At 43.7% G+C, this 27,279-nt stretch overlaps 2 protein-coding genes across 2 annotated transcripts; one reads left to right on the top strand and one right to left on the bottom strand.

Moving 5' to 3' along the window:
- Positions 1-12,459: 12,459 nt before the first annotated feature.
- Positions 12,460-24,004, bottom strand: duox (dual oxidase). The gene is made up of 33 exons (XM_030096585.1): positions 23,938-24,004; positions 23,759-23,857; positions 23,475-23,639; positions 22,566-22,753; positions 22,263-22,464; positions 21,279-21,445; positions 21,037-21,100; positions 20,626-20,722; positions 20,405-20,495; positions 19,922-20,024; positions 19,641-19,813; positions 19,208-19,383; positions 18,994-19,112; positions 18,470-18,607; positions 18,257-18,370; positions 17,757-17,959; positions 17,332-17,517; positions 16,899-17,124; positions 15,859-15,952; positions 15,598-15,773; positions 15,436-15,505; positions 15,293-15,328; positions 14,949-15,127; positions 14,625-14,855; positions 14,401-14,500; positions 14,277-14,326; positions 14,055-14,182; positions 13,783-13,936; positions 13,435-13,667; positions 13,196-13,354; positions 12,969-13,124; positions 12,700-12,828; positions 12,460-12,582 (listed from the first exon to the last, which is right to left on the bottom strand). Exons 1-33 carry the CDS (start codon positions 24,002-24,004, stop codon positions 12,460-12,462), a joined length of 4,596 nt encoding a protein of 1,531 aa, XP_029952445.1.
- Positions 24,005-24,961: 957 nt separating this feature from the next.
- duox2 (dual oxidase 2) lies at positions 24,962-26,863 on the top strand. Its single transcript, XM_030096675.1, has 7 exons — positions 24,962-25,114; positions 25,272-25,329; positions 25,426-25,560; positions 25,742-25,949; positions 26,031-26,245; positions 26,344-26,534; positions 26,749-26,863. The coding sequence occupies exons 1-7, from the start codon at positions 24,968-24,970 to the stop codon at positions 26,758-26,760; spliced, it is 966 nt and encodes a 321-aa protein (XP_029952535.1). The 5' UTR covers positions 24,962-24,967; the 3' UTR covers positions 26,761-26,863.
- The last annotated feature ends 416 nt before the right edge of the window (positions 26,864-27,279 follow it).

Genomic DNA, 27,279 nt, shown 5'->3' with positions numbered 1-27,279 from the left:
CAGTGTAGTCAGAGGGGAGGAGGGAGAGGAGGAGGAAGAGGAGGGAGAGGAGGAGGAGGAGGAGGAAGGAGGGGGGGGGGGGGGGACTCCTTTAGGATGGAGATGCTCGGATGTAGCATCTGTTTAGGAAGTAGAAAGTTGGTGTTTAATTAGTTATCAGGGCTTGTTTCTTTTCCGAGCCTCTTGCTGTTATGCAATAACTTCCGGAAGGCAGAGATGACTCGCAGGGGCGTCTCTGACGATTCTCAGCCCCTGGAGCCCCGTGCCCTTCCCCCGTGCCCTCCCAACCCTCCACATTCAAAAAAATTCAATCCCACATCCAACAAAATTTATTATTATTATTATTATTATTATTATTATTATTATTATTATTATTATTATTATTATTGTCATACGAGTACCGTTAACCGGAGAACCCAGCGCCGAGCCGGTCTGATGCATTATTCTGATTGGCTGTCAGTTTATGTGCCGGTGAAAGCAGACTGCAGCAAGATGTAATGAAGTAGGCCCAGTGAATAAATTATGGCATACATGAAAAATGCTACATCCAAACAAGCTTTTACTGTACTCAAGACATATGAATCATCTCATTAATACTCTTAATGCTTTTACAACATTAACAATAACTCTTGAGGCATCATGCTCATGTGTCTTATAAAGAAAAGGGACAGGGGCACATCCACCCGTATAGGTTGGTAGGATTTTGACTTTGATCACATGTATTTCAATGAATTATCATTGCCTTTTTTTTGGCCAAGGGTCTGGCTTTCTAATGTGGAGTTTCAGACACATCTTATCATTAGATATCAGACTGTTTGAGGTCTGATCCATTTTTGAGACAATCCTTTCAAATTACAATTTATTGTAAAACTAACATTAAACGATGAACCAGTTCAAAATACTTGCCTGGCATTTTTAATGGGAAATGGATTGTACTGTAAAATGCATTTCATGTACTTACACAAACTAAGTAAAGATCATTTTACCTTTAACATGGGCCATCTGCATGTTTGTAGTTTATTTCACTTATTTTGTTGCAGCCTCTTGCATCATGAACATTTTGTGTAACACTGTGTTATTGTGTAATAATGTTGAATAATATTGATGGATATGATTCACTCAAATAGACCAAAGTCACATGAGCAACACCATTTCACGTCCAACTAACTGATCCAGATGAATTTAATGAGCGAATCAATCATCATTCAAACCCTCAGAGTGCTGACAGCTCTGCTGAAGTGACACAGAAATACAGCCACGCTGCTAAGACTTCGAAAATGATGATTAAATGTAACACGCAATGTTTTTTTTTCCAAGTAACTAGTCATTTTTAGACTCAGAAAGGACTCCTTATTCCAAAAAGATTTGCCACATTCAGGATTTGCCGCACTCTTGATTGCGATCAGTGTTTTACTGTAGTTAAAGAGTGAAAACACACAAAGTGTTTATTGACATGAGTTCACACACAACTCTGGACCAGTGTGAGGGAATTAACACTAAGTGCCAGGATTGGCAGATGTGCTCATTCATTAATCTTCATCTTAACCCTTCTTGACATAATGACCAGCAGCCATTCAACACAGTAACAGATCTGTACAACTGAATGAATTCTGTTTGAGATTCTCATCATAGACATGCCTTTTTTTTTTATTATAAGGGAAACACCAGATAAATATTAGATTTGGACTTGCGTTTTTATGGAAGACATTATTATCTTACCCTGAATAACTATGTTATTATCCATTGAAGTAGATTGATTTCTATTACTGTAAGTCTATAACCGGCATTAGTTTTCCGATTTGTTCAAGTTAACTGTTTAATTTAGAATGGTTCCTTCTTGAGACTCCATTCAGAAGTACACTTGATCATTACATATCTGCCTTTTAAATGGACAAATTTTATCAGCTGACACCAGAGACGTCGCTTCCGCCGGTGATCACTGAGTTTGTTAAACTGGTGGAGGTGTGGTGCCAGGCGGCTCTGCCTCAGCGCGCTGTGCCCACAACACCTGTCGTCAGCAGCAAACAGAAGCTGGCGTGGGTTGTTTTTCAGTCAATAGACTGACACGATGGTGCCGTGCTAAGCTTCGCAGTAAGTCGATTAGTCTAGACTTTGAAGTCTTAAAGAGGAGCAACACTTTCCCACCTGAGTTCGAGATGTGTGTCGCTCACTCTCACTTGCAGAGGCAGATTTAACGGGGGTGTTATATCACACAGCCAGAGAACGGAGACACAATAACATGGGCTTGTTTGTCTGGGGTAAGCAGGACAACCCCAAACCATAGAAAACACGCGGTAAATGATGGAGACATTATACAAATAATTGACACTAAAAAAACTGAAAATCAACCTGAAAAACTATGGTGTCCTCCAAAATATTTCCACCGTACAGCCAAAGAGATAGAGCATGACACTGGCACTGTCGGTGTCGGGGGAGCAAATCCCTCTGTGGCTGACGCTGCTAAAAATGCGCACACCCATGATACTGTAGCGCTCTGCGGACGGAAGTATCCTAACCTGCACAACTGGACGTGTGAAACTCCAGTATAGACGTGTGTGAATGAATGCAAAATGTGAGGATATGTGTGTTCATGAGAAATAGCCTAGTTGAAATTGTGAGATGCTCCTGTTTCTGAAGTAAACATCTATGTTTTTCTAGGCTGAGGCATTTGGGAAGTCATGTCGTTTAGCTCAAAGCTGACTGAAAATGAACATCAGGCTTATTCTGAAATGTAAAACAGGCCTTTCTGTGGTTGCCAGCGAGTTACTTCTGGGTGACTGGGAGCATAAAAAAGCCTTCAGGGCATTAAAGAGCCTAAATTTTTATCAGCGCTCAAAAATTCATCCGTCCAGTACCTGCTGCTAAAAAGAGTTATTGCTGTGATGGAATGATGTGTTACAGTCTGAAAAAAATAGAGAAATTATATAAATATGGACAAGTAATACTCTTGAAAAGCCTGTTTTCTGTTTTCTGTTGTGCAATCCAAACAGCAACCAGTGCATCGTGAGGGGCATTTAAGTTCACATCCTTCACTCATATTTAATAGAAATTTGCCTTTTTTTGGGTAAATCTAGACTCTGATTGCTTCTGGTACATCATTAACCATGTCAGATAAAGTCAGTGTTGATCAATCAACTCAAATTCCTAATTATTATCTGAAAAGAAACAAAAAATATTTCAATGTTGAGAGACTGCACCTGGACCATTTTAATTTAGTTTTCATTATTGTTGGGATTCAAGCCCAAAACCTGCAATAAAGTGATTAAAATAGGGCAAAAAAAATTGTAGTGGGTGGTTAGTATCCCAGAGATATCTTAATATCCCTGATTCAAGTCCAGGTTTGGGACTCTTTCTGGATGAGATTTGCATGTTCCCCCATGAGATGTGTGCCTACAGGTTTACCCCTGCAGTTCAAGTGACTAGACGTGCGTGGATCGGTGTGTCTCTCTCTGTGTCTGCATACACCAATACTCAGTTGGGATCAGTTCCAATACCCTGCGATCTTAAAAATCAATTCAGTTTCAGTTTTATTTATATATCTGTATCACACAGTCATCTCAAGGCGCCAGACAGATAAAGCAAAATAGAATAGAGATTGAATGTTGACATTGAAGTAATACAGCTTGTAAAGTGTGCAGGATTATATATATATATATAATATATATATATACATATATGTATATATATATATATATATATATATATATATATATATATATATATATATATATATATATATATATATATATACATTTTTTTTGGCATATGAAGATCCTCTGAATCCTGACAGGAATGTCCTGTTTGTAGCATTTTGAATATTGTCAACAGTCAACTCAGACCGCACTGATGGAATCAGGAGAGCGGAGTTGTACTCCTACAAACCGACCAGCATAGCAGTGTGTCACCTCCCATTAACTGGGACGCCATGGAGATAGCGCTCCTGATTAATCAGACACTACACATCATCATTATCAGGCATGTTAGACACAGCAGCCATTAGTAGATGAGGAAACACACACACGCGCGCGCAGATGGACGTACGCACACACACACTTGCATCTGCCTCTTCTGCTCTCGTACATGATGCACACACGCTAGATCTCGGAGATCCTGTGGGAAGCGGTGGTAGTGTGTCAGTGGGGAAGCACTGACACAGCATTGGGTCAGTGGCTGTGCTGCAGCAGTCTGAAGCCCACTGCATATCCATGCACACACACACACACACACACACACACACACACACACACACACACACACACACACACACACACATACACACACACACACACACACACACCACTGCAGCACTTTGATTTCACATTGGCATCCCCCTCCTGCATCTCCACAGTAATGGCTGAGAGCAGCCTGCCCCATCATTACCCTTCTCACATGAGAACCCACTGCTGACATCTTTTATTGCACTCCGTCCGCGCACACACACACACACACACATGCACATACATATACACGCGCACACGCTAATAACCCACTGGAGTACTTCTTTATTGCAAGTAAATAGGGCAAAGGGGGCTGCCCGTCTTCCTCGTGTCCTCAGACTCGCTTGTCCACTTTATTCTGCACGCTGAAAATCAAAGCTGGTTTGTAGGACTCTGGCTGTTCCCAGAGGAGGCAAACCTGGACGAGAGCCCCAAGAACCACTACCGCTGTAACACTGTGATTTATTACTTTTGCACCAAACAAAGAGGAGTTCACGGAGAAAGTCCTCTTCACATGAATGCACTGCACCAAGAAGACCAAGAGTAATGAAAGGCGCACACGCACAGTCACACCTCAGCGCTGTCGCAGTGCTTTCTCTCCATGTGCCGTGAGGTGAGTCATCAGCACAGAGAAGCATAACCTCACAGCTCCAGCTAATCTCTCCTCTCCTCTCCTCCTCCTCCTCCTCCTCCTCCACCTCCTCTTCAACCTGCCAGCATCTCATTTTCTCCACTTATGGATGAAGGCACGGTGACTTACATCGCTGCTGCAGGCTCTCGGATACATATAAGGCCGCAGATCCAAACACACGGCCGACCTACCCTGGTGAACCGCTCACACACTTTCTGTAGGTGAACACTGTGAAGCCGACGTTACAGAAGGCCGATCGGTGCCTCTGTATGATCGTGCAGTGGAGAACATGGATACTGAGGAGGTTTTCAACGCACTGCTTCCCACTCTGCCTTCACAGAGACGCGCACGGGCTCTTTGTGCCCTTTAAGACAGAAGCCCGGAGATGTGATTAAATGCTGCATGTTTGCTCTCAGTCAGCAGGATACTGACCAGGAGGCAGACACGAGAAGCCAAACTAATAAACACAGTGCCTCTTTGAACCCGCACATCTGACAATCAATCTGCACTTCTGCTGTGGATCAGACAAAGTGTGCTGGGCAGGAGGGTGTCAAAACACACACACACACACACACACACACACGGCTTTGTGTGAAGAAGCAGTTCAAACGGACGACTCTCAGGTCGTCTCCTCCTAACAGGCGCGGCGGCAGACACGCTTCGCTCCGGCTCACAGGGACACATGCAGGCACGCAGTTTTTGAAAGCGAGCATCCGTTACTTGAGGCAGTTTCCGTCCTACTTCTCAGAGTGAGTAAACAAAACATTACGCTGTTTTTATCTGGATAAACACGCAGTTAACGCCGCCCGACACTTGACTCACTCGATCGCTGCGTTTTGAGCCACAGCGTGTTTTGCAGCGGGGTCATATGCGAGCGGGATTTCAAGGAGAGGCTTCGAAACACAACGGCAGCAAAGACATTCACCCCAAGTTCCCCTTTGTGATATATGAGAAACGTCACTGTCCAAGGAGCATCGCTGCACGCTGCTACACCCAAGAGACTTTGGCACATCTACAGGAAAGCTCAATAAAATCATCGGAGGACTTACATTTCGTTGTTGGCGAACTGCATCTCCTGTGCAGGCTGTGTGACTATTCTGACTGTGTGTGCTGCTATGCTGTGTTATGTGTGTTGATTTGTTTCTGTCAGCCTGTCTGCGCCTGTGTGTGTGTGTGTGTGTGTGTGTGTGTGTGAGTGTATGTGTGTGTCAGTGCCCAGGGCCAGACCACTGGGATAGCTGTCTCCATGCTGACTTAGCTGTCATAGAATTAAAAAAAAAAAAAAAGGGCCTCCTTAACGGTCTGGGGAACATATCAGCTTCTGGAGGCATCGCCTCTGAGCGCTGCCCCCTCTGCATGCCCAGCAGCCGCTCCACCTCTCACACAAACACACAAACATACAGCACAACATACATCCACACACACTATTAAATATACTGTGCCCCACCCCCACCCTCACCACTGTGTGAGCTGGGCCAAGGGTACTCTCCAGAGGTCCACACACACACACACACACACACACACACACACACACACACACACACACCAAGAAAGACGCCATCACTCAGTCATGACGCATTCACACTGACACACTGACAAAATCAACATCGGTATGCTGGATCACTCACTTACGTGGGAAAAAAAAAGACAAAAAAAAAAAAAACAAAAAAGCCGCTCAGCAGATGTCATTTTATGCCCTTCCTCTCAGCTGTTTCATCTATAGTGTTTGGCAGCGCTTTTCCGCGCTCAGCGGCTTGATCATTCAAAAAGATATTCCCTCATTTAGTATAACAACGTAACATAATGTAATCAACACAATTTAATGCATCCAGGCCAAAATCTACCTCAGAGGCTCTGGCGATTTGAGATCAGATGGCTGCAGATGCCACGGCACATCATTTCATGCTCCGTCCAAAACGCCCGATGACCCCTCTTGCTACACGCCGAAGCATCTGCTCCCCCGTTTCGCCGGATGCTTAAAGCAGGGATTTTCAAAGACAGCGAGGCCGAGCCCCCTGCTCACTTCACCCCACGCCAACCCTCAGACATGCTCTGCCTCACGCCAAGTCATATTTTTGGAATAAATGCTGGAATTTGTAGTGTTTTCCTCACTACAAGATGGTTTTGTTAATGAGCTCCAAATGCAAAAAAAAAAAGCATGCAGCTCCTCTCCTGTACTAGTTAGATGAGTTTCATTTTAAATGTCAGGTTAGTTTTTATATATAATCTGCAATTGTCAAATTGTTTTGTAGTAAATTTGCCTCGACCACACTTTAAATCACCTTCTGTTCTGAAAATGTGTGTTTAAAAAAGACGTGAATAATATTAAACTGCACCTCCAAGTCTGAAACTACGGGAAATTTTACACTTTTGGTTTTGAACTGAAGCCTATTTTAACATGATAATTTATCCCAATTGCACTGGCAAAGTAATTCATTGTCTCTGTCGACGTATTTCTTTATAGAAGGATTCTGGATAATACATGAAAGAAAAACAAATGGGAAAAGGCATCTTCCTGAATCTCATTGATTCATCTTGGTGCTTTAAAACCAACAAACTCATCCTGAGGAGTCTTGTTTGCATGTGGTGAGATTATATCAAGAAGATATCATCAATCATCGGCCCACCTTTGAAGCATGTTTAGTCTTTTGAAGACCCACAGTTTTGCAAATTCAGTGACGTTCTGTGAAGTCAGTGGGAAACAGTCTCAGTCAGGAACATGAAGCGTCTCTCACCTGGAGTCGAACAGGGGGTCGGTGTACATGGGCGGTGAACACAGGGGCTGCTCTCCGGGGCTGTTGGGTGGCACAGAGAGCCCCCCTGTCCTGCCGCGTTCTCGGCCGCCATCTGTGACGGGGAGATTAACAGTTCAGCCACTTTTTTATGACGGTTAATTCACACCCCTTCCTCCTTTGTCTGGGTGAGTAAGCGGGAGGATTCACGAGTTCTTATTTGCGGAGCATTAACCACACGGAGGGGACGATCACTCGGCCGTCAGGACGAGTGTGAGCGGAGCACATCGACGGGAAGTAGGGCAGCGGGGACGGGGCAACGCACGCCGGCAACATGTTGAGGCCACAAGTTGTCGGAGGCTAGTTAGGAATGCTGGTGGCTCGGTAATCTCCTCAGCCAGCCAGATTTAAGAAGCTATTTTTGCTGGCTCTTAGTCTGCGGCCCTGGCTTACTGAAAAGTAGTTTCCTTTTTGTGAATTGTTTTTCTTTTTTTCTTTTTTTTTTTCTCATTTCCAATTTCTCTCACAAAATTAAATGCGTCTCAGCATAAGTGAAAATATTGAACGCAGAAGTGGGAAGTTGCTATGGATCGATGAGAGCACTCCTCTTAAATTACACCCAGAAATGTTTTTTTTTCTTTTTTCTTCTTAAATGTAGAGCATGAAGAGCACACAGCCCCTTTCTGTCCTTCAGTTTTCATGTTGCTCATCAGTGTGGTTGGAGGGAAATTAACTGGCTCACCTTCCACATCCAGCAGAAAGCAGGTTAGCAGGTGTGGGCACACTTCCTCCAAAACGGAGCAGAACGAGCAGAACGCCGCGGGCCCCTTGGAGGACAGACGATCCAGGAAAATCTCCGTCCGTCTCCTCCTGGACTCCTGTCCCAGGATCTCCTTGTACTCCCCCAATGAGAAAACCTTGTCGTACACCAGGTAGGGCAGCACGGTGTTGACGTCCAGCTCGCTCAGGATCTTTTGCCGGTGCTGCTTGAGGATCTGAGCCACCCATCTCTTCTTCTTCCTGGTGCATGGCCTCCTGCCAGACCTCTGCTGCTGCCTCTTCTGCCTCTTCACAAACCACCTCTTGGTGCCGCTGCCAAACATCTTCAAGCCGAGGAAACCCACCAGAACTTCTCCCACTGCTCTGTCAACACAGGTCCCAAAAGAGGGGAGGTGCATATTTCAAGCCAGGGAAGAGACCATGCCACATTATTTCTTCGAGTCTCTCTTTGTTGTCGTCTGAGTCGTTTATCTGGGGCAGGATGAGACAATCTGGACAGTGGCTGATTTCTAGCTGGGTACTTACCGACACTAAGAAGATTAACGGACTCTTAAGTACACCAATGCACACTGCTCACCACTGCTCAGACATCCACAACATATCTTACATAATTTGGCCTGTCAAACAGTGAGATTTACCAGGGTAGTTATTTAATCACCAAATCCCCCTTTAATTAAAAATATATCCGTCTGAGTTTAGTTTTATTTTTCTTCCATAAAGATAACTTGGGAAAAAAAAAATATATGTCAACGACTCGGGTTATTTTAGGTAGTGCTGACTGGCCCCAAAAAATCACAACGAGAGTTACAAAAGATGGATGGCAACCTCTCCACATTTTGTGAAATGTGTGTGAAATGAATGAGGCAAAGCAACAGCTTCCCTTCCTGGGTGTTGACTTGAATGCATCACCTGATCTGAACACAATCAAAATATTTTATCACGGGCATCGACCCGTAACATTCAGATGTCAGGACTGCATTGAGGGGAAAACACCTACACATTGTAATAGATGAGGACAAGGACGTTTAAAGGGGAGATCAATGCATTCTACTGAGAATTAAAAAAAAAAAGCAGTAATGCAGCACAATCCGCTGTGACCTTGAATGACATTTTATGGGCCTCTGTGTGCTGCCAATGTTCACCAGAAGAGGGTGCTGTTTGAGAGGTTCACTGCCAGTGAATTATGTTGAGACAGTTTTTTGCCACGTTCAACACAAGAAAAGATTGCAGTGCTAACCACAGCTATGAACTCTATGCACAACTTCACCACTTCCTGAACTTCAGGAGGCTCCTTGTTTCCTGTCTTTCATGATAGGACGACCTGACTAATCCAGGTGTCCCTGACCTCTGTGACCACAGCAGTAATGGACAGACACACCTGCATTAATCAGCTCGTCCTATCATGAAAGACAGGAAACAAGGAGCCTCCTGAAGTTCAGGAAGTGGTGAAGTTGTGCATAGAGTCCATACAGTAAGATCAATTCCTTATGCGTGACCATCTACACCTACTGTCATCAGGTCTGAGTAATCCACAGGCTAGGACCTGAAAATATGGATTTTGAAACAGGCCGTGCACTTTTCCATTAACAGAATTGCTTTGCTTCAGTGAAGCAACTCAAACAGGAAATTCTGCATTAAAGGACATATGGATTGATCTTATAAGTAGCTTAATATTGATTAATTTACTAAAAAAAAAAAAAAAAAAAGTCCCAGGAGCACATCGTCTTCTCCTCACAGTGGTGAGGCTCAAAAAGTTCAAGATTGGACTTACAGGATGAACCTAAAATGCACTATAACTGATATATTATCACTGTTGCATGAACGGTCAATTTCCATCAATTTCACCAGAAAGCCAAATATCTAACTGTTTAATAGACTAAATGATTTAAGCTCAAATTCCTACTTTGAGACAGCGAGACGAGACCAAGTGACAGATATCTTCACTGTAAGACAAGAGAGCTGACCACTGCACAGCTCTGTGGCCTAATTCCAGTAGTGTGACCCCCTTCTTTACATTACAGAGAGAAACGCTGGGCTCTCTTTCATCACAATTTATCTCAATTATGTTTATTCCCCTCCAAAATGTAGAATTTCTGACACTGATTAAATTAATTAAAGATCATAAACAAAGAAACCTGATTATTTTTCAATGATTTACTGAGGAATGGAATCTTTTCTCAGTAGATGACAGCTGAGATGTAACAATAGCACCAAATAACACAATTCTGCCGGTAATGTCGATGCTTCAATGTTATTAATAATGCCATTCTATTAGATTATATCAGACAGAGGGATCAAACTAGAAATATACAATTGAATTTTTCTGTTTCCGTCCTTTTACTGAAGAAGGACTTTTAATAAACTGAAAATGTTTGAGTGTTAAAATGGTCCCGTAATCTGCTATATCACTAAGGATGATCTTTTTTCTCAGACACATTTTGGTCTTCTCCGCTCTCTCATGTCTGATCACCTCGTTTCCATCAATGAGCCCTTTTCTTTAGAACTAGAAATAAATTAGACCCACAATAGATGAGGTCTTCCTTGTCTGTTAGAACTAATCGTCTCTTATTGTTCCTTAATATAACTAAAACCTAGTTGACATACTTGTCTGTGTGTATTTGAAGGATCATAAAATAGATGTAACATGAAGCTGAATGATTTATAGCTTTTGACTGTCCATACAAGGTTTAGACGAAAGCATAAACATGGTCGTTTTCTTCATATATTGAATTATCCTTCTTCCAGACACAGATTTCTCTCCCCACGAGAAGTGCAATAGATAGGTCAAGGTGAACTAAAAATGAAAGAAAAACATGACTGAAGGTCAGTGCAGAGTTTGCAAGAGGACTCTTTGTTCTCCAAATGACCAAACGCTTATTGTGTCCTATTTAATACAAGATGCAAGCCTGCTGATCACAAAAAGTGTGTTTTTCAATAAATATTTTGATTTGGATGATGTTCAAATGCTATATTTCCATGTTTAATATTCTGTTTGCAGATTTAACTGAGCAGAATCATTCTTGCTGCATGCAGTGTGATTCATGAACGGCTGCCGTTGGGATGTTTGTTTTCCCAGCATGCCTTATTGTGAGGAAAAACTAGAAGGTGTTGTAAAAGTCCTGAAAACAAATAAAAGCATAAAATAAACCCTTGTGAATAGTAGTTAGTCCACAGGAATAGTTGACAGCCCCACATAAATTCTTGCAGTAAAACTATTTTGATAAATCTCGGCTAAAAGCTCCCTGGCTGCGTATAAAAGTCATTTGAGTCTTTGTGGGTTAAATCTAGTAAACAACACTGAATGACAAAAAAAAAAAAAAAAAAAAAAAAAGGAAAAATGAGTCATTATTGAGTAAGAAGTGAAACATGTCCCAAACAAATTAATCTCTGCAGATAACTTCTCAGGGCACAGAGTTAAATTCTCCCCATTTCAACAGGAAGTCATCTTGTTGCAAGAAGAGAATTCCAACATTTAATATTAAATTCATATAATTGTGCAGAACTTTGTAATGAAATGAACATGCACCTCCAGCTGTCTGGCTTATCACTCAAGCGACAAATCAAAGTTATGAGTTTGGATTAATTCAAGTGTATTTATAGTCCCGCAGCTTGCAGCACCGCGGGGAACCACAAGTAAAATGTTTTGTTTTTGTTTTTTTTTTTAACTGAACAAATCCTCACACCATCTGAGGTTCTTGACAAAAACGAAGCATGTGTTTAAATAAAATTTTACAATTTATTTGTTACATATAAGAAAAAAACTGAAGCTGATTTCACAAATGGTACTCGCAAACATAAATTCACCCATTTGAAAACAGTGACACCTACATTCAGCAGCATGAGTCAAAAGAAATAAATACCCCAATACATGATGTGAATATTTTTTTAGGCGTTGCAAATGACATCCTTGAAATCCAAAATGAAATCCATTCTTGATTGGAATGAATGAAATCATCATAGAACAACTATTATGAAGACGACGGATTCTAGATCATATCTTGGTATATAAAATTAAATCCTTCAATTTCTCTATGATTGGTGTTTATAAAAATGTATAAATTAAATGCTTGTAACCCTTCGGACCTCCGCCAGACAGACGTCAGAAGTTCTCGTAGTGATGTATGAAGTGGGCCTGATCCTTCTTATTCATCTGCTGACAGGCTTTCTCCACGTTCTTGGTGAGTCCCGGGGGGCCGCAGCTGAACACGCCCACCTTACCCACCTGCAGGAGACAAGGCAAATTTTGAGGGGTTTTTTTGTTTGTTTGTTTTTTTTTTTTCAAACTGATCATTTTAGCTGCTGTGAGTAAGGTGTGGAAATGAACGGACAGACGTCTGACCTCAGGATGAACTTCCTGCAGTGAACTGAAGAAGGACACGAAAGGCGGGCGGCCAAAGTGAGTGACGGAGCGCAAGCCGGTGAACAGACTGCGGTTCCACACCTTTTGGAAGTGGCGCTCACACACGTACTGCAACCACAACCAATCAAAACAGTCTTTTTTTTTGTCATATTAGTTGTACTTGTCTATTTTTTGAGTAATTTTTTATTTTCAAAAATGTTGGTGAAACACAGCTTTGTCATTGCTTTAACAGAGTCTGCACATCTCACCAGCATGGTGGTGCGTAGGTCGAACTTCTCGGCCACCTGGGTGATGTAGGTGTGGACGGACACCAGCTCCTGTGTGTCCACTTCCTCCACCTCTCTGATGATGTCTGACATCCACTCAAACTGGCGCTGCGTCCGCGTCACCCAGATGAAATACACCTTCGGACACAACAACTCTCAGAGACCATGCATGCAGGGGTTTTTGTGCACGGTTTCATTTTGACACACACCTTCTTACACAGGATCTTGGACTTGATGGAGGACTTGAACACCAGGTCTTTCAGGATGGAAGCGAAAGGGGTGACTCCAATTCCTCCTCCCACCAACACCGACACCTCAAAGTCAATCCACTCCTGATGGCCCTCACCAAACGGGCCGTCCAGATACAGCTTTTGATGCAAGAAAATATGAATATCAGTGTCCTGAAACGATAGGAGCTCAGACACAGGAAAAGCCCTTGACAGCTTGCCTTTGGGTAGAAGCCCTGCTCGATGACGCGCTCCTCGGTGTAGAGCTCTCGGAGCTGGCTGGTCCAGGGCCCCACGGCGCGGATGTGCAGACTCAGGGTCTCTTCGTGAGGCGCCGACGTCAGAGTGAATGGGTGGTACTCATCTGTGCCGAGCTTCAGACACGCTATGCGGACCCACTGGCCTGAACGGTACACGAAGCCCTGCGGCCGCTTGAACTCCAGATGCGTCACGCCTGCAGGTGGCAGAGCCGGGGGAGGAGTGAGCTCCAACGCACGGAGCACACGCCGGTGTCGCGACTTCAACGCGGGTGAGAGGAAAAACTGAAAAGAAGCTGGAAAGAAATGAACCTGAAGGCAGCAGCTCGGCTCGGACCACGGGGATCTCCACCTTCTTCCTGCTGAGACTGATGAGCTTGTCCAGGAGAAAGAGGAGCGCAGGGGGGATGAGGTAGATGTGGAAACGAGGCTCTTGAAACAGAGCGTAAGTGCCATGAATTACTGTCTGTCGGATTTTTTAAAAAAATGAAAGAGAGAGAGAGAGAGAGAAAAAAAAAAAAACAAAGTTGGCATCACACCACTCTAAAACCGTCTCCGTGCTGCATTTTAGATGTAATACTCACCAGAATGTACACCACAACGTAGAGGTAATGAGTGACCCAGAAGCCCTGGAAGCTGATGTGACGGAAATAGCGTGAGGCAAAAATGTAAATGAACGCTAAAGCGAAAAGAAGCAAGACGCCGGTGATTCCTGGGAAGAGGAAAGAGCACAAAACTTAATTACAGCAGGAGATGAGGAACACTTCATGTACTGCAAGGAAACTAAAATTAGCCTCATCGTGTACCGGGAACAGTCTGAAAGAACCACCAGGACCACTTGAGAGGAAGTTCAGATCTGAAAAAGGAAACAAACACTGAGAATTACTCAAAGTAAAAATCTTAGAACGAGATCAAGAGAAGAGAAGTTACCCGTTGTTGGAAAAGACTTTGGGAAACAGGCAGGACAGAATGCTGAGATCACTGATGGAGAAGATGTAGATGTTGACCACGTGTCCCAAAGTATGAATAACTGTTGTGAGAACACACACACACACACACACACACACACACCCACACACACACACACGCACACAAAAATGATGAATATGTGAACAAACAGAGAACAAGACATGGTTTGGTATTGTCACACCCACCGGAGAAGAGGAGTGCCGTCATGGCCATGAAGCGGTGGAAGTCGATGGCAGCGTCGAAGGGGATGTATCGGTTGAGGAAGGTCTCCCGACACAGCGTGATGAGGTTGCGGCACACGGTGAGGAGCATGTAGGGAAACAGGAAGGAGATGGTGGCTGCCGAGCCCCGGGACACGATGATGCCCACCGCCGACGTCTCGGGAACGCCTGTGGCTTCGGCCTGAAGACCGAAGTCTGAGCGCGGGGTCATGTGACGGGGTCAGACCAGAGAGGTGGGATGATGATCGGTCCAGCATGAGGAGGGGGTGATTTTAGATTTCCACTCACAGTAACATCGGTCGAGCGTCACTCCAGCCGCGATGCCGTAGACGACGGTGAAACACACGATGTGACGCCGATAATTCTCAATGAAACGTTTGAACTGCTGGATTTTCTGCCGCACAGGGTTCTTGATGTACTTCTCACGCTTGGGCTTCACGTACACGTTCGGAGTATTGACGTTCATCCTGAGAACATTCACACACATCGGGAAATTATTTTCTCTTGTACTAAATGTTTTTGTTTCATATAAATCGCTGTAGTGAACTTTGTAACGTCCCACTAAATATGGGATATTCTTCATCAAATCATCAATCCATTAATCCACCATTTACTTTAAAAAAAAAACATACTTTTTTCGTCTGCGCAGCTCTGGTCCCTCTATCTTGCTGCAAGAAAAGCATAAAAATAGAGTCATCATTATGATATCTATAATATAAATAAGCCGTTTTCAGTGTCTGCTATGTGAGTGAGTTCTTCCAGTCTGTCCTCTCACCTGTTTGCAGGAATTATAAACGACACCCTCTGGTCCCGGCTCAGCCGCTTCCTGCCTTGTTTCTCCATCCCTGTTCACACAGCCGGTTCGCATTAATGCATCGGACAAGGGCGGAGAAATGAGGACAAGACGCCCCCTTGGAAAAAGAAAACTTTCTCCAACCTTTGACATTGAGCTGAGCGAACTGGAGCTCCTTCTCGTGGTCCCGCAAGAGGAAATGGAAGTCTTCCCACGAGATCCTCTCCTTGTTATCAAAGCCCGCAGCTTGAATCATGGCCTTGATCCCGTCCTCTGCCTGGCGCTTTGACAGAGCGCCATTGGAGATTTCAATGAAGGACCTGCAATTCATCAAAAGGGTGAAGAAAAACCCAACAAAACACTTTCAGGGAAGAACTTGAAGCAAAGACGAGCTCTGGCTTAAACCTGAGCATCCGGGCAAATTCCTCTTTAGATAAGAAGCCCGTTCCTCCGATGTCGTTCATGGAGAACATGAGCTTGGATTTTTCCTCCGGGGAACCTGAACAGATTCCACACACAATATGAGCCAATAACATCCCTACACATCATCACTCTTCACATATCTAAAATTTGTGAATTGATTTACCCGCTGTCCTCATGTATATTCTTTGAAGTCTTTTTATTTGTAAATCAGTCACAGTTTGTCATCAAAACAGGTTTTTCCCTCAAAAAAAAATCTGAGCTCCAATAGAAACTGAATGGGATTCTCCAAATACTGCATGTTGAACTTATTTTACTTCAGCGTTACAAAGAATGTAGTTTGATCCAATTTTGATTTATTTGATTAAAATTATAAAATATTAACTACAAAATACCCAGAAGTTAAAAATACTTAGTTTTAGAGCAAATTATTACTTTCTGAAGAATGCTCACATTTAATGCAGAGATCATTATGTGAAAGTAGAGTCATGTATGAAATGCTCTCTGCCTCGGTTAATGTCAGACTAGTTTGTTTTTTTCTGTGTATTCCTGTTTTCACACACCCACTCTCTCAATATGGATTTGATGCTCAAGTTTTTGTTTGTTTTTTTTTCTAAAGGGAATTAAGCCTCCATTAGACCAGACTGCTGCATCAGCTGTTCAGTTCTGGGAACCAGTGTTGTGTTATGTTTGCTAATACTACTAAGTATGACCCACAGCGGACACTTTAATAATACTTGTATTAATAAACAATATTGGCTTTTTTTTGTATTTTTAAAACTTTGATCATCAAGCAGGTAGGACTCTTGAAGAAAACAATGCTTCTCCATTCTGCAAACGTAATACACTCAAGTGTTTTATACTGAAACCTTTGACAAATTGTTTTATAAGTATTTTGCATGGACTGGTCTTGTTTGATTAAAACTAATTCAACAGGGAAAATAAAGGAGTCCTTGCATTATTGAATAGCAGCACAGCATGAGATCAAATGAAGCAGAAAACACACCTGAGAGACTGAGTTTTACCTTTCATAAAGATAACGATCACATCGAGGAACTCCTGAAAGGACAGGTAGCCGTTCCCGTCTTTATCGGCCAGTGTGAACATGGAGTCCACGAACAGGGAGTCGGGTTTGAGACCGAGTGCGTCAGCGAACTCTGACGCCGTCAGCTCGCACTGCAGGACCTCTCTGGCTTTCTTGCGGGAAACGCCACTCATGTCACCGGCGTCACACTTCTCTATCTCCAACACCTGCGTGCCGGGGACGGTGAGGTCAGCCTCATTATGTGTTATTACTAATATCGCCGGCGTCAGCGGAGGACACGGCAGGGGGAATGAAATCACCATCAACACCAGCAATTAGCACTCCTGGTCTGAGGTCAGATCGAGTTCGACCTCAAACAAGAGCTGACGATATTCTGCGGAGCTGCGCCGCAAACGTCCGCAGTCTGACTGTACCTGGGAGAAAGCGTGTCGGATGAAAGTTTCCACAATCTGAGCCCTCTGCTCCCGGGTTAAAGCCTCCTTCAGCAGTTCCTTCTCTCTCATCTCCTTCACTCTAATCTCCTGCCTGATGTCTGTCACCTCCTGGCACAGATGCTTGATGAACTCCGTGCGTTTGCTCTCGTCATCGAAAAACAGCACCTGAGCGTGCAGACAGGGAGATAAAAATGATGGACGTCGGTTTTATCTGCTGAATCACACACGCATCAACAAAGAAATGATGGATGGGGTGAATTTATCAGGTAAGTGTAGAAGTAATTCCACTGTGTGAGTTGAGAAATCTGGATGTGCTAAGACTGCAAAAGATGTTAACAGTGATAAATCAATATTTACATAAAATGCAACCGTAATACAGATTAAAAGCCTGCACAGCTCCTCACCAGGTCATACTCTTTAGAGACTTTGAGCAGCAGAGCTCTGCGGTGGCGGTCGCTGGACAGGAGGACGTCCAGGTAGCGCTGGCTTCCCAGGCAGAGGCAGCGGTGAGCGGAGCCGGCGCCGTCGGAGACCTGCAGCCTCCCCTTCTCACTGACCCACACGCTCACAGGGTGCAGCTGGCTTCTGGGGCCCTGCCACTCGTACGCTGGAGAGGGAGAAACGCATCTTTTAATAGTATTTAACAGTCTTTAACAGACACAACAGACTGAGTGTGAAACAGCCAATGGGGGATGTATTCACACGAATAGAAAATGTTACTGTTGCTGTGTTGTGACTGTTCCTTTTTTGCAGTCAGTGACAGCTGCTGACCGTCTGCTATCTACAAACAACCGACGCACAATAAGCTGCAAAACACACATTCTGAATTACATTTTTCTTAACACTGAACCCTGCAAATAAAGCATTAGAGGATATTTTCTTTAAAATGATGCGGATTTCATACCAGAGATTCCCACAGCCGGCTCCTCTGTTCTGTCGCCGGCTTTTCTTCTTCTCTGGAATTTCCTGTACCTGTACTTCCGGAGATACGCCACCATGCAGGCCACGAGAAAACTCACTGCAAAGGTGAAATCGGCAAATATTTCACAGCTCAACCGCTGACGGGGGATGTCAGAGTCACTGACGTGTGGAAAGAGAGAGCGTGTATGATACTGACCGACGGGAAAGAGCAGCAGAACAATGATAAATATCCCAAAGCCGGCGTGGCTCCCATCAAAGTAATTACGTTTTGTAGCATTAGTGCAGGGATGGAGCATTGACGCATTCAGCTGTGCGGGCTGAGGACAGGGGTCACCTGAGGACGACGGAGAGAGCCTCTTCATCTCAAAAGAACGTGCTCAGTACAAACCCCACTGTGCATTAAACATCAGTGCTTTCTTTTTTTACAAACAGCCACAAATTAATAAAATCTCTAAAAATAGAGTCAGGCAAGAGACCTTACAAAAAATGGGTTCAATATGCAACTAAAAAAAACAAAAAAATCTAATAAATAATTACACGAAATCAGCCTGAGACGTTCAGCGGTTTATTCGTGGGGAAGTTTAAGAGCACTTGGAGAAATCGGAGACCTCATGTCTTATAAATCTGCTCATGGATGCTGCACAGCTGACAGCGAGAAGGAGCGGTCTCTGAGATTACTGGAGGAAAGCTGGGTGAAGGCTTATAGAAGTGTATTTTTACCGTCCCTCCAGAAGAAGACATCATCCTGTACGTCGCTGGCCTCTGCATTCGTGACTGCCATCAGGACGCGGTGATACGTCGTGCTGCGAACCCACCGGATCTCCTCCTCAGTAAACAAACTGCAGGATTAACAGCACGGGGAGTCGAACAGAACATTAGAGAATATTAGAAACAGTAAATATTGACTCAATGTGTTAATGATCCTTGGGATTACCCATTCTGCTTGTTCTCAAACCAGAAGCGGTCTCCGTTCCTGATACGCTCAAACTGGTCTAAGATTATAGCTGAGAAAACTGGACCCGGACCGCCACTGGATTCCAGCAATCCTCCAGGAAAGAGCTCCAGCTTGGAGATATCGCCGCCATACAGCTCCGCAACATCACGGAGCAACTGTTGCAGAAGCACAGAAGATTTAGCTTTAATTTGCAGCAATCCATCTTTTATGATTCTTCTATCCAACTTTGGGTCAGACAGAGCTGGAGGCGACCTCAGCTGACTGAAGTTGAAAGCCAGATTAAGTCATTTCCTTCTGAAAACACCGATGCACTCACAAGGAGGTGAGTACAACAGTGCTAACCACTGCACCACCGTGTCACAGGATAATAACAAAGCTTTCTTTAACACGGATGTTTGTTTGCAGCTTTCACCTGCGGGTCGCTGCTGTTGAGCTCAGGACTCAGATCTTCAAACGTTGCCACAGGAGGCAGATCCAGAGCTTTTCTGATCTCAGCATAACTTCGCAGACCGAAGTCTCGTCCTCGCTGGACGGTCAGCGCCACCAGATCTGTCCGGGTGAACCTCAGGGGTCCGTACATATAGTCTAATAACACAACAATCAAATCACAACAAGACAGTGAATATTAGTCTATATATTCCATACAGTGACTTGATAAATTAAATGAAAGATGAATGGCAAAAGAAGAAACACCTCTAAGGTCCTCCACTACTACATTGTCTTCTCTCTCTGCAATCTGGGAGGCCATGCCCAAGAGGAGGTCATCCACATCCTCACCCGTCTGCAAATTGGATTCCTGGAGAACAGAAAAATGGTGAAAAAAATAACCAATATTCATCTCACTGTACAGTGTAACACATTCTGTCTATTAACTGTAAAACACTGACAGGAAACTGAAAAGTATCCAGGACTGGATAAATCTAATGATCTTAATGATGCAATTTAAGTGAACCATAACTGATTTTTTTTATATTCAACAGTTCTTTAGAATCCACACATGAATAGACTAAAGAAATTCTTATTGTCTTCTCTGTTTTTATGGTGTAAAACTTCCAAGAAAAATAATTGCACTGATAAAAATCTATGTAATGTACCTAAAAGACCCCACCTGCAACAGAATGATCATATAATTCTGTGTCATCAAGAAAGTATCACAGGTTTATTGTAATTTATCACCTTTCGCTTCCAAAAGTTGTTGCAAAGGCGCATCGCTGGTGATGTGCTTCCATCAACATTAATAATCCTCCGAAAATGGCAGGTTCTGTTTCTGTAGGGATGAAAACGAGAGTGTTTGTTTCATCTCATAACTTCTTAGAAACATTTATAGCTGATCCTCCACGCAGGTCACAATAGGAAGAGTGTTTGCTGTTCACTGAGAGAAAAAAAAGGATAATTACCTCATATACACACCAGAGGGCGCCATAGTGATACCAAATCTGATAGCAGCTGCCTCAAACTCGGGAGAGATGCCTGGATCAACAAATTTCTGGTAACCTGTGTCAAGAAAAACCATAAAATAGCATCAAATAATTCAAGGAGAGTGATCTGTCCTATGCTCTCATCATGACCCCAGTGAGGCAACAGAAGCAGTGAAGATATGAGAAGCGATTGATGTGACGAGACCATTCAACAGGCTGCGGCTGCTTATTCAGCAGCAGGGCGGCCTCAGGTTGAGGCTTTGCTGACAGAGCAGACATCCACCAAACGCCGCCACCGACAGCTCAGCCGGCCGCACCGCGGCCTGTGGCCAGCGGTGCATTACCTGCTCGCCTCCACTTGTACGCACACGCACTCTGGCCGCCTCTTACCTGGGTAAGGAGGAAGCTTTTTGTCGTTGAGGTATGCAGGCAGCCATTCATAAAGAGCAATATTCTGTGTGGGGGACACAGCAGCATTAAAATCTGGAAGGATTTTCATTCATTTTGCTTTTAAAACAAATGTTTTCAGGGATGAAACCAGGATCTCATTTCTTTTGTTTACAAGGAGATTATCTAACAATGCAAGTCATTATTAAACCTTCAGGAACATTACCAATATCACTGATCAATACCTGGAACGTGGCCACGACGATCTTCCTGGCGTTTTGAAACAGCCTCTCGTCCGACCACGCCGGGTTTTCTCTGTGCAGCTTGGAGGCTACATAATTGTGGTAGCGAAACCAGATAATCCCCTCTGCTGCCGTGAAGACGTTCTCATTGGCCCAGGCGTTTCCCAACTCTGGACACACAAGAGGAAACGCTGGAGGAAACACTGCCAATTTCAACATGTCAATTAAAAACTGTGATTTCCAAATCGGAAAAACAGTAAGCTGTTTAGTCAGAAGATTAAAATGATTGTTGACCACTAACGGAAAGACGATTTCCATTTGCGGTCAGAAGCGGAATTTCCCCTGTTTGTTTGCTTTTTTTTTAAGAGGAGACAACAGAAGAGGATCCTCCTCTTTTCAACCCACATAATAACTACACACCTTTAACAACACCAGCAACAAAACACTGGTTTCATGACTACTGCACGGCAGCTTCTCTGCTATACAGGAAGGGATTTGGTGCGGTGAGTGTGACAGGCCTTTTACACAATAATTAAAGAGTCATAGACAACGTCAGGCTGGGCCTCTCTTGACTCAGCCTCAAGCTGACCCAGGTGCAACGCTGCTTGCAGCAAATTTCATCCCTTTGTTTTGAAGAGTTTGGAGCTTTGAGTGGGTGGGTGTTGCGAAAAAAACATCTGGAAAGATCTGCATTTGGAGGCACCACCAACCTGTTTATTGTTTTACCATTCGGTTTTTTTCTGATGTTTGCTCACCTCTGTGGTTTTGGTGTAAGCCTGTGGCTTTGATAAGCAGAATGACCTCAAATTACTTATAATGTGACTTGTTGCTATTGAAAATTAAAAACATTGAATCAAAATAAATGCAATTTAATTGATCAATTAAAATTTTGGTATTTGGAAATCTATCATGTGCATTTAGAAGAAAAACCTGACTCTCTGATGCCAACTGAGATACAAAAGGGATTCTGTGTGATTTATGTTTCACCATAAAGGCCTTCAGGTCTGTGTTCTCCGGTAGAGGGATCTGGAGCGCTCCACATGCGACTGCGTTCTCCTCCCTTCCTTGGCATGTTCCACTCAGAGCCTGAAGCCAAGAGTCCTCCAGAAAAACTCCTCAGGGAGTCAGACCAGGAAGTGGAAGGACCATAGATGGAGCTGCCGTCGATCCACGAAGTCACAAGGTTAACCTGACACAAAAGAAGACAGGAGGTCATCCTTAGCAGCTCCTTATTTGTTTCACTTCTCACTTGTTCTGTTTGATTTTATAATAATGATCAAGGATGTGTACCGGCGTGCGAGGATTACTGGGACTCTGTCCAGATTCTTTGTCCCACGGTCCTCTCTGGAAGGGCAGCAGGGCTTTTCCAGTTGCAGAGGGGTCAAAGACTGGGTCACCTCTAGGGACCGCGATGTTCATGAACTCAGGGGGGCAGCCAGGAGCTCTTGAGTTAAAAATTTCAAAAGCAACATGGTAACCTGCAAAATTTAGGCATAATTAATTGCATTAATATTTTAGTATTTTCTTGAATCATTGCACATTTGACTGAAATACTGAAAGAAAAAAACAAGGCTTCAAAGGGAAGCGAGTTGGATGGTTAATCAACTTGAATATCAAATGTGTCCCATTAATAAGGCCATTCCCCCAAAATACCACCTTCAATAATCACTTAGTTAAGGCAGATTTTAATCTAACAGTTGGTGCAACTGAATGCATTATTGTACGTTTTAGCAAAAATAAATACATTAACATGAAAATAAAGTTGCAATTGAATAAAACCATTCATAAAACACCTCCTCTCAAACTTAAATTGCTTAACTGTATTTAAAAAAAAAATGTCACTTCAAGTCATACATGCAATTAAAACATGTATGTCACACAAGCAAGAATATACACAGTTTGCTTTATAAATAAACAAATATTGAGGTTCAATCAATAGTTTGGAAAAGATAAGTGCAGTAGTTTGATCATTAAGTGAATAAAATCATATACTTGAGAAAAAAAAACAATTCTAGGAAGTCCTGAAAAGAGAAATTAATTATAATTTGAGTAATTGCACCCCCACGGGGAATACAGCTGCACCTTCACCGAGCACGTGCCATTTCCTCTTCCTAAAGTCACACCTGCGGGTCCCGCTGCTGTGTTCACGTGCCTCTGCTTCTGTGGAAACCTGTTTGGAAAAAGTTTGGTCACATTTACCGAAGAAGAGCGCGAGCACGGTCCGGTTGCGGGTGGAGGGCAGCCCGGGGGTCCCGGCGGTCAGCACGCGGCTCAGCGCGCGCGGGTTCGGGAGAAGAGGCTCGTGGACGGGCTGCAGCACCCCGTCCCAGTACTGCGCGGGCACGAGGCGCACGAGACGAGACCCTGCGAGAGCGTAACACACTGTCAGGTGAGCGTGTGTGTATGTGTGTGTGTGTGTGTGTGTGTGTGTGTGTGTGTGTGTGTGTGTGTGTGTGTGTGTGCGCGCGCGCGCGCGCACTCACCGGCCACTCCGCGTCTGGGATGTCCCAAACTGTTGTACCAGCCGTCAAAGCGAGGAACTTCCCAGGACCCTTCACACACCACACCTGAGCAACACACGTCTGTTTAAAACTTTCTTATATTTGGGTTAATTTACTAAAAAAAAAAAAAAAAGAAAAAGAAAAGCTGATTTTTTACTCACGTTCACTGACAAAGAGCACTGAGCCAAACACTACACACACACTCCAAACCCATTTACGCAAATCCATTGAGGCGAGAGATGCTTTAAACTCAGTCTGCAGCCAAGAGGAATGAATGACTTCTGCAAAGTGAAGGTGAGCTGAAGGTAAGTTACATTCACTGTTTACGCTATGTACTCTAATTTCATCTCATAAACATTATTTAGTTATCAGAAATCAGTCTAAAAAGACAAAATGCAATGATTATAAATGCATGAATAAATGTTTTGGTCATGGTAATTTTTTTAGGACCCTCAATGACAATAATGACAATTCCTAAATCTCTTAATATCTGATTTTAAAAAAAGAGGCTCTGTCTCACCTGCTGCAGTGGCTGAAATGTTGTTCCGATTCGCAGGAGCAGTATGTTGAGGGCATTCATGTGTCGCACAGCTTATCACAACGTGAATGTCACCTCTGTTTCCCGAAGGGGAATGGCTTTCATTCTTGGATCACACCTCTTTTCCTACAGCACTGGCAATTAAGACATCCTCCTCTTCGGTGACACATCGAGGACCGCTGGTATAAAAGAGGCGCACCTCCACGTTCACATTTCACTCTCCTCCTCTGAACTCATCTTCTGACTCTCAGGTAAAAGATCTCAGATCTTATTCTTGCTTTCATTTTATTAATTAACCTTAGACTTTTAGGTATGGTTTAAAGAATGCAATTAAGTTATGATGGAGCCAAGTCAAGAATATTTACCACACTGGCTGATGTGCATGTGTAGAATTGCATGCTTTGTGCATTTTGCACAATTTTTACTCAGGAGTAAAAACATACGCAGCCACACAAATTTGGCTTCTATTTAAAACATATGTTATGTTTAATATTGCAATGTTCCAAGGTGGAATAATGTAGCATCCCTTATCAGGTGCAAGTATCAGGAGCTGCTATCTGTGCGTCTGGAGGAAACTGAGAACTCCGCCACTAACACTGTCGTCTCTGTTGCGCTGTCTAGCCTCTGTGGTGTCCGTGAGCTCAGAAACCAAGATGACTTTCTACGATGACATTTACCCATTCTACCCGCTACAAAGGACTGCCTTCATCTTCAGCGGCCGCTTGCTCACCATTATCCTGGTCTTCCTTGTGCTCGCAGTCAGTCTTCTCCTCATTCTGCCGGGGATCCGCGGGAAGTCGGTGAGTGCGACCCGTCATTCCCTGCAAACATGCTGCAGAACTCTGGGCTGTTTGCTTCCTCTAGACTTGTTGGTATTGTTATGAAACATCATATTTAGTGGAGCTTGTCTTTCTATGATCAGTGCATTTGAAGTCTCTTCCTTTCTCTTGGGTTCAGCGGCTCTTCTGGATGTTCAGAATCCTCACCAGCCTGTTCATAGGTGTGGTAATAGTGGGTAAGCTCCATACTCAAATTCCTCTTGAGGAAAAAAATTGCAGATTTTTCTTGTTTCCGCTGTCATGACTTTGTTTTTTGCTTCCTTTTTCCCCAGCGCTCAACTTCACTAGCGACTGGGCCGAGGGCCGAGTGACCACAAACGCCACCTACAAGTCTTTCAGCGACGCCGTGGTCAACGTTGACATCGGCCTGCACGTCGGACTGTACGGCATTAATGTCACACTCAGAGGTGAGTCACTGCCGCTGACGCTGTGCTTCAATCTGACACCCGAAGCAGCTTCGAACAAGACGAAAAGTTTGAGTAATACATTATGTTCTCTCAGAAATGCTCTTCATTGTTGTATAAAGTCTTATGCACCTCTTGACATGTATTACATTCTTCAATCAGTTGTATTTTATTTGTTTTTCAGGGAATCCTGTTGTACAGCTCAACGAAACCATTAACTACAATGAGATGTTCAGCTGGCAGGACAGTATTGAGAAAGACTATGAGGAAGCTCTGGAGAGAGGATTACCCAACCCCATCCTGTATATCGCCGAGAAGTTCACGATGCACAGCCCATGCGGTCTCATCTTCCAATACCGATTCTCCGGCCGATATGCTTCCGCGACTCTCTGGTTGGTATTCGTTAGTCATTTAGTGGAGTGACAGATGCTTATTTAAAACGGCAGAAATGAAGACATGCGTTTTGTTTACAGGACAGCCTTCTGCTGCTGGATGCTCACAAACATCCTCTTCTCGATGCCGGTCATCCTGTACGCCGGGTACATGATGCTGGCCACCGCCGCCTTCGTCTTCTTCTCCATGGCCTCCTTCTCCACCGCCATGAACGCGCCTCAGTGCGTTTTCTCGCTTGGATCGGACTCCTTTGTGACGGCGTACAGCCACTCCTTCTGGCTGGCTCTAGCTACAGGTACGGTCCTGACGCTCTGCACCTACTTCTCATCTGTGTCACACTCCGGAAGTAGAGCAGGAAGAGTCATGATTTCTTCTAACCGAGATGATTTCCAGGTCTGCTGTGCGCCGTAATTGGGAGTCTTGTGGTGCTGCTGAACTTCCTGATACCGGAGAAGATGAAGGAGGCGTTCAGCGTCGGAGTGGACAGCGATGAAAATGACAGATACTCTTACGGGAACGGCTACGTGAATTCAGTCTTCGTTGACGGAGTGATTATTTACCCAATGACATCCAAATTTTCAGCGGTGAGTCGATGGATTTAGTGTGCGTTCATGCTGCGTTTTGTCACAGAATACAAGCAGCTTGCATATTGATTAATCCTTCATTTGCACAGCATTCCATTTACTTTATTGAATGCGACTCTATATATATAGAGAGAGTCTATCATCAAGTCAAGGACAACATTCCTTCCTCTGCTGCACACTAACAGTGAAAATGTTTTTTCTGTGTGTGTTTCAGGCTCATATATGAAGATGTCTGCATTCCCCTCAGGGAGCTTTCCCAACTTATACTTGAAGATGTTTCTTACTGAATGTGTTTTACTGTGTTCATTTTATGTCATAAGTCAGCTGTACATAGTTTAAACATGTGAGGTTTGTGGTCGGATCCATACAGTGTACAATTAATCTCTATATAGCTGGAAAAACCTACTCTGCTTATATATCATGCATTTCTGGAGGTCATCAAGCACTTTACACTGATACAACCATTTACATACACTCTTATTGATGGGAGCAACTTTGAGTTATTTGTTTTGCCTAAGAGCACTTCAGCTCATGGACAGGCAGAACCAGGGATCAATCTACCAGTCGTTACCGTAGTCGATACTGATGACAGATCTTGTCACATTGATCTATGTTGTGAATGGATTCTGCTCAACAGATGAATATCAATTATGTTTGTGTTGGATAACTTCATGTCCAGCATTGCTTTCAGGCTCTTGCTGTAATTTACTGGAATCTGTGTAAAGTTTCTGAGATGTCTTGCTGG

This window comes from Salarias fasciatus, chromosome 7 (assembly GCF_902148845.1).
Source record: "Salarias fasciatus chromosome 7, fSalaFa1.1, whole genome shotgun sequence".
Taxonomy (NCBI): Eukaryota; Metazoa; Chordata; class Actinopteri; order Blenniiformes; family Blenniidae; genus Salarias; species Salarias fasciatus.
The sequence above is the reverse complement of the archived record's forward strand: the minus strand, read 5'-3'. Positions and strand labels throughout refer to the sequence as shown.

Excerpts from the sequence above, each read along its gene's own strand:
- duox (XM_030096585.1), bottom strand. The coding sequence starts at position 24,004 with ATGGATTTGCGTAAATGGGTTTGGAGTGTGTGTGTAGTGTTTGGCTCA. Across the intron at positions 20,723-21,036 it reads AAAGCTTCCTCCTTACCCAG|GTTACCAGAAATTTGTTGAT; the intron begins GTAAGAGGCGGC and ends TTCTTGACACAG. Across the intron at positions 14,501-14,624 it reads GACGGCACTCCTCTTCTCCG|TTATTCATACTTTGGGACAC; the intron begins GTGGGTGTGACA and ends TTCTCACAACAG.
- duox2 (XM_030096675.1), top strand. The coding sequence starts at position 24,968 with ATGACTTTCTACGATGACATTTACCCATTCTACCCGCTACAAAGGACT. Across the intron at positions 25,561-25,741 it reads CATTAATGTCACACTCAGAG|GGAATCCTGTTGTACAGCTC; the intron begins GTGAGTCACTGC and ends TTTGTTTTTCAG. Across the intron at positions 26,246-26,343 it reads CTGGCTGGCTCTAGCTACAG|GTCTGCTGTGCGCCGTAATT; the intron begins GTACGGTCCTGA and ends GATGATTTCCAG.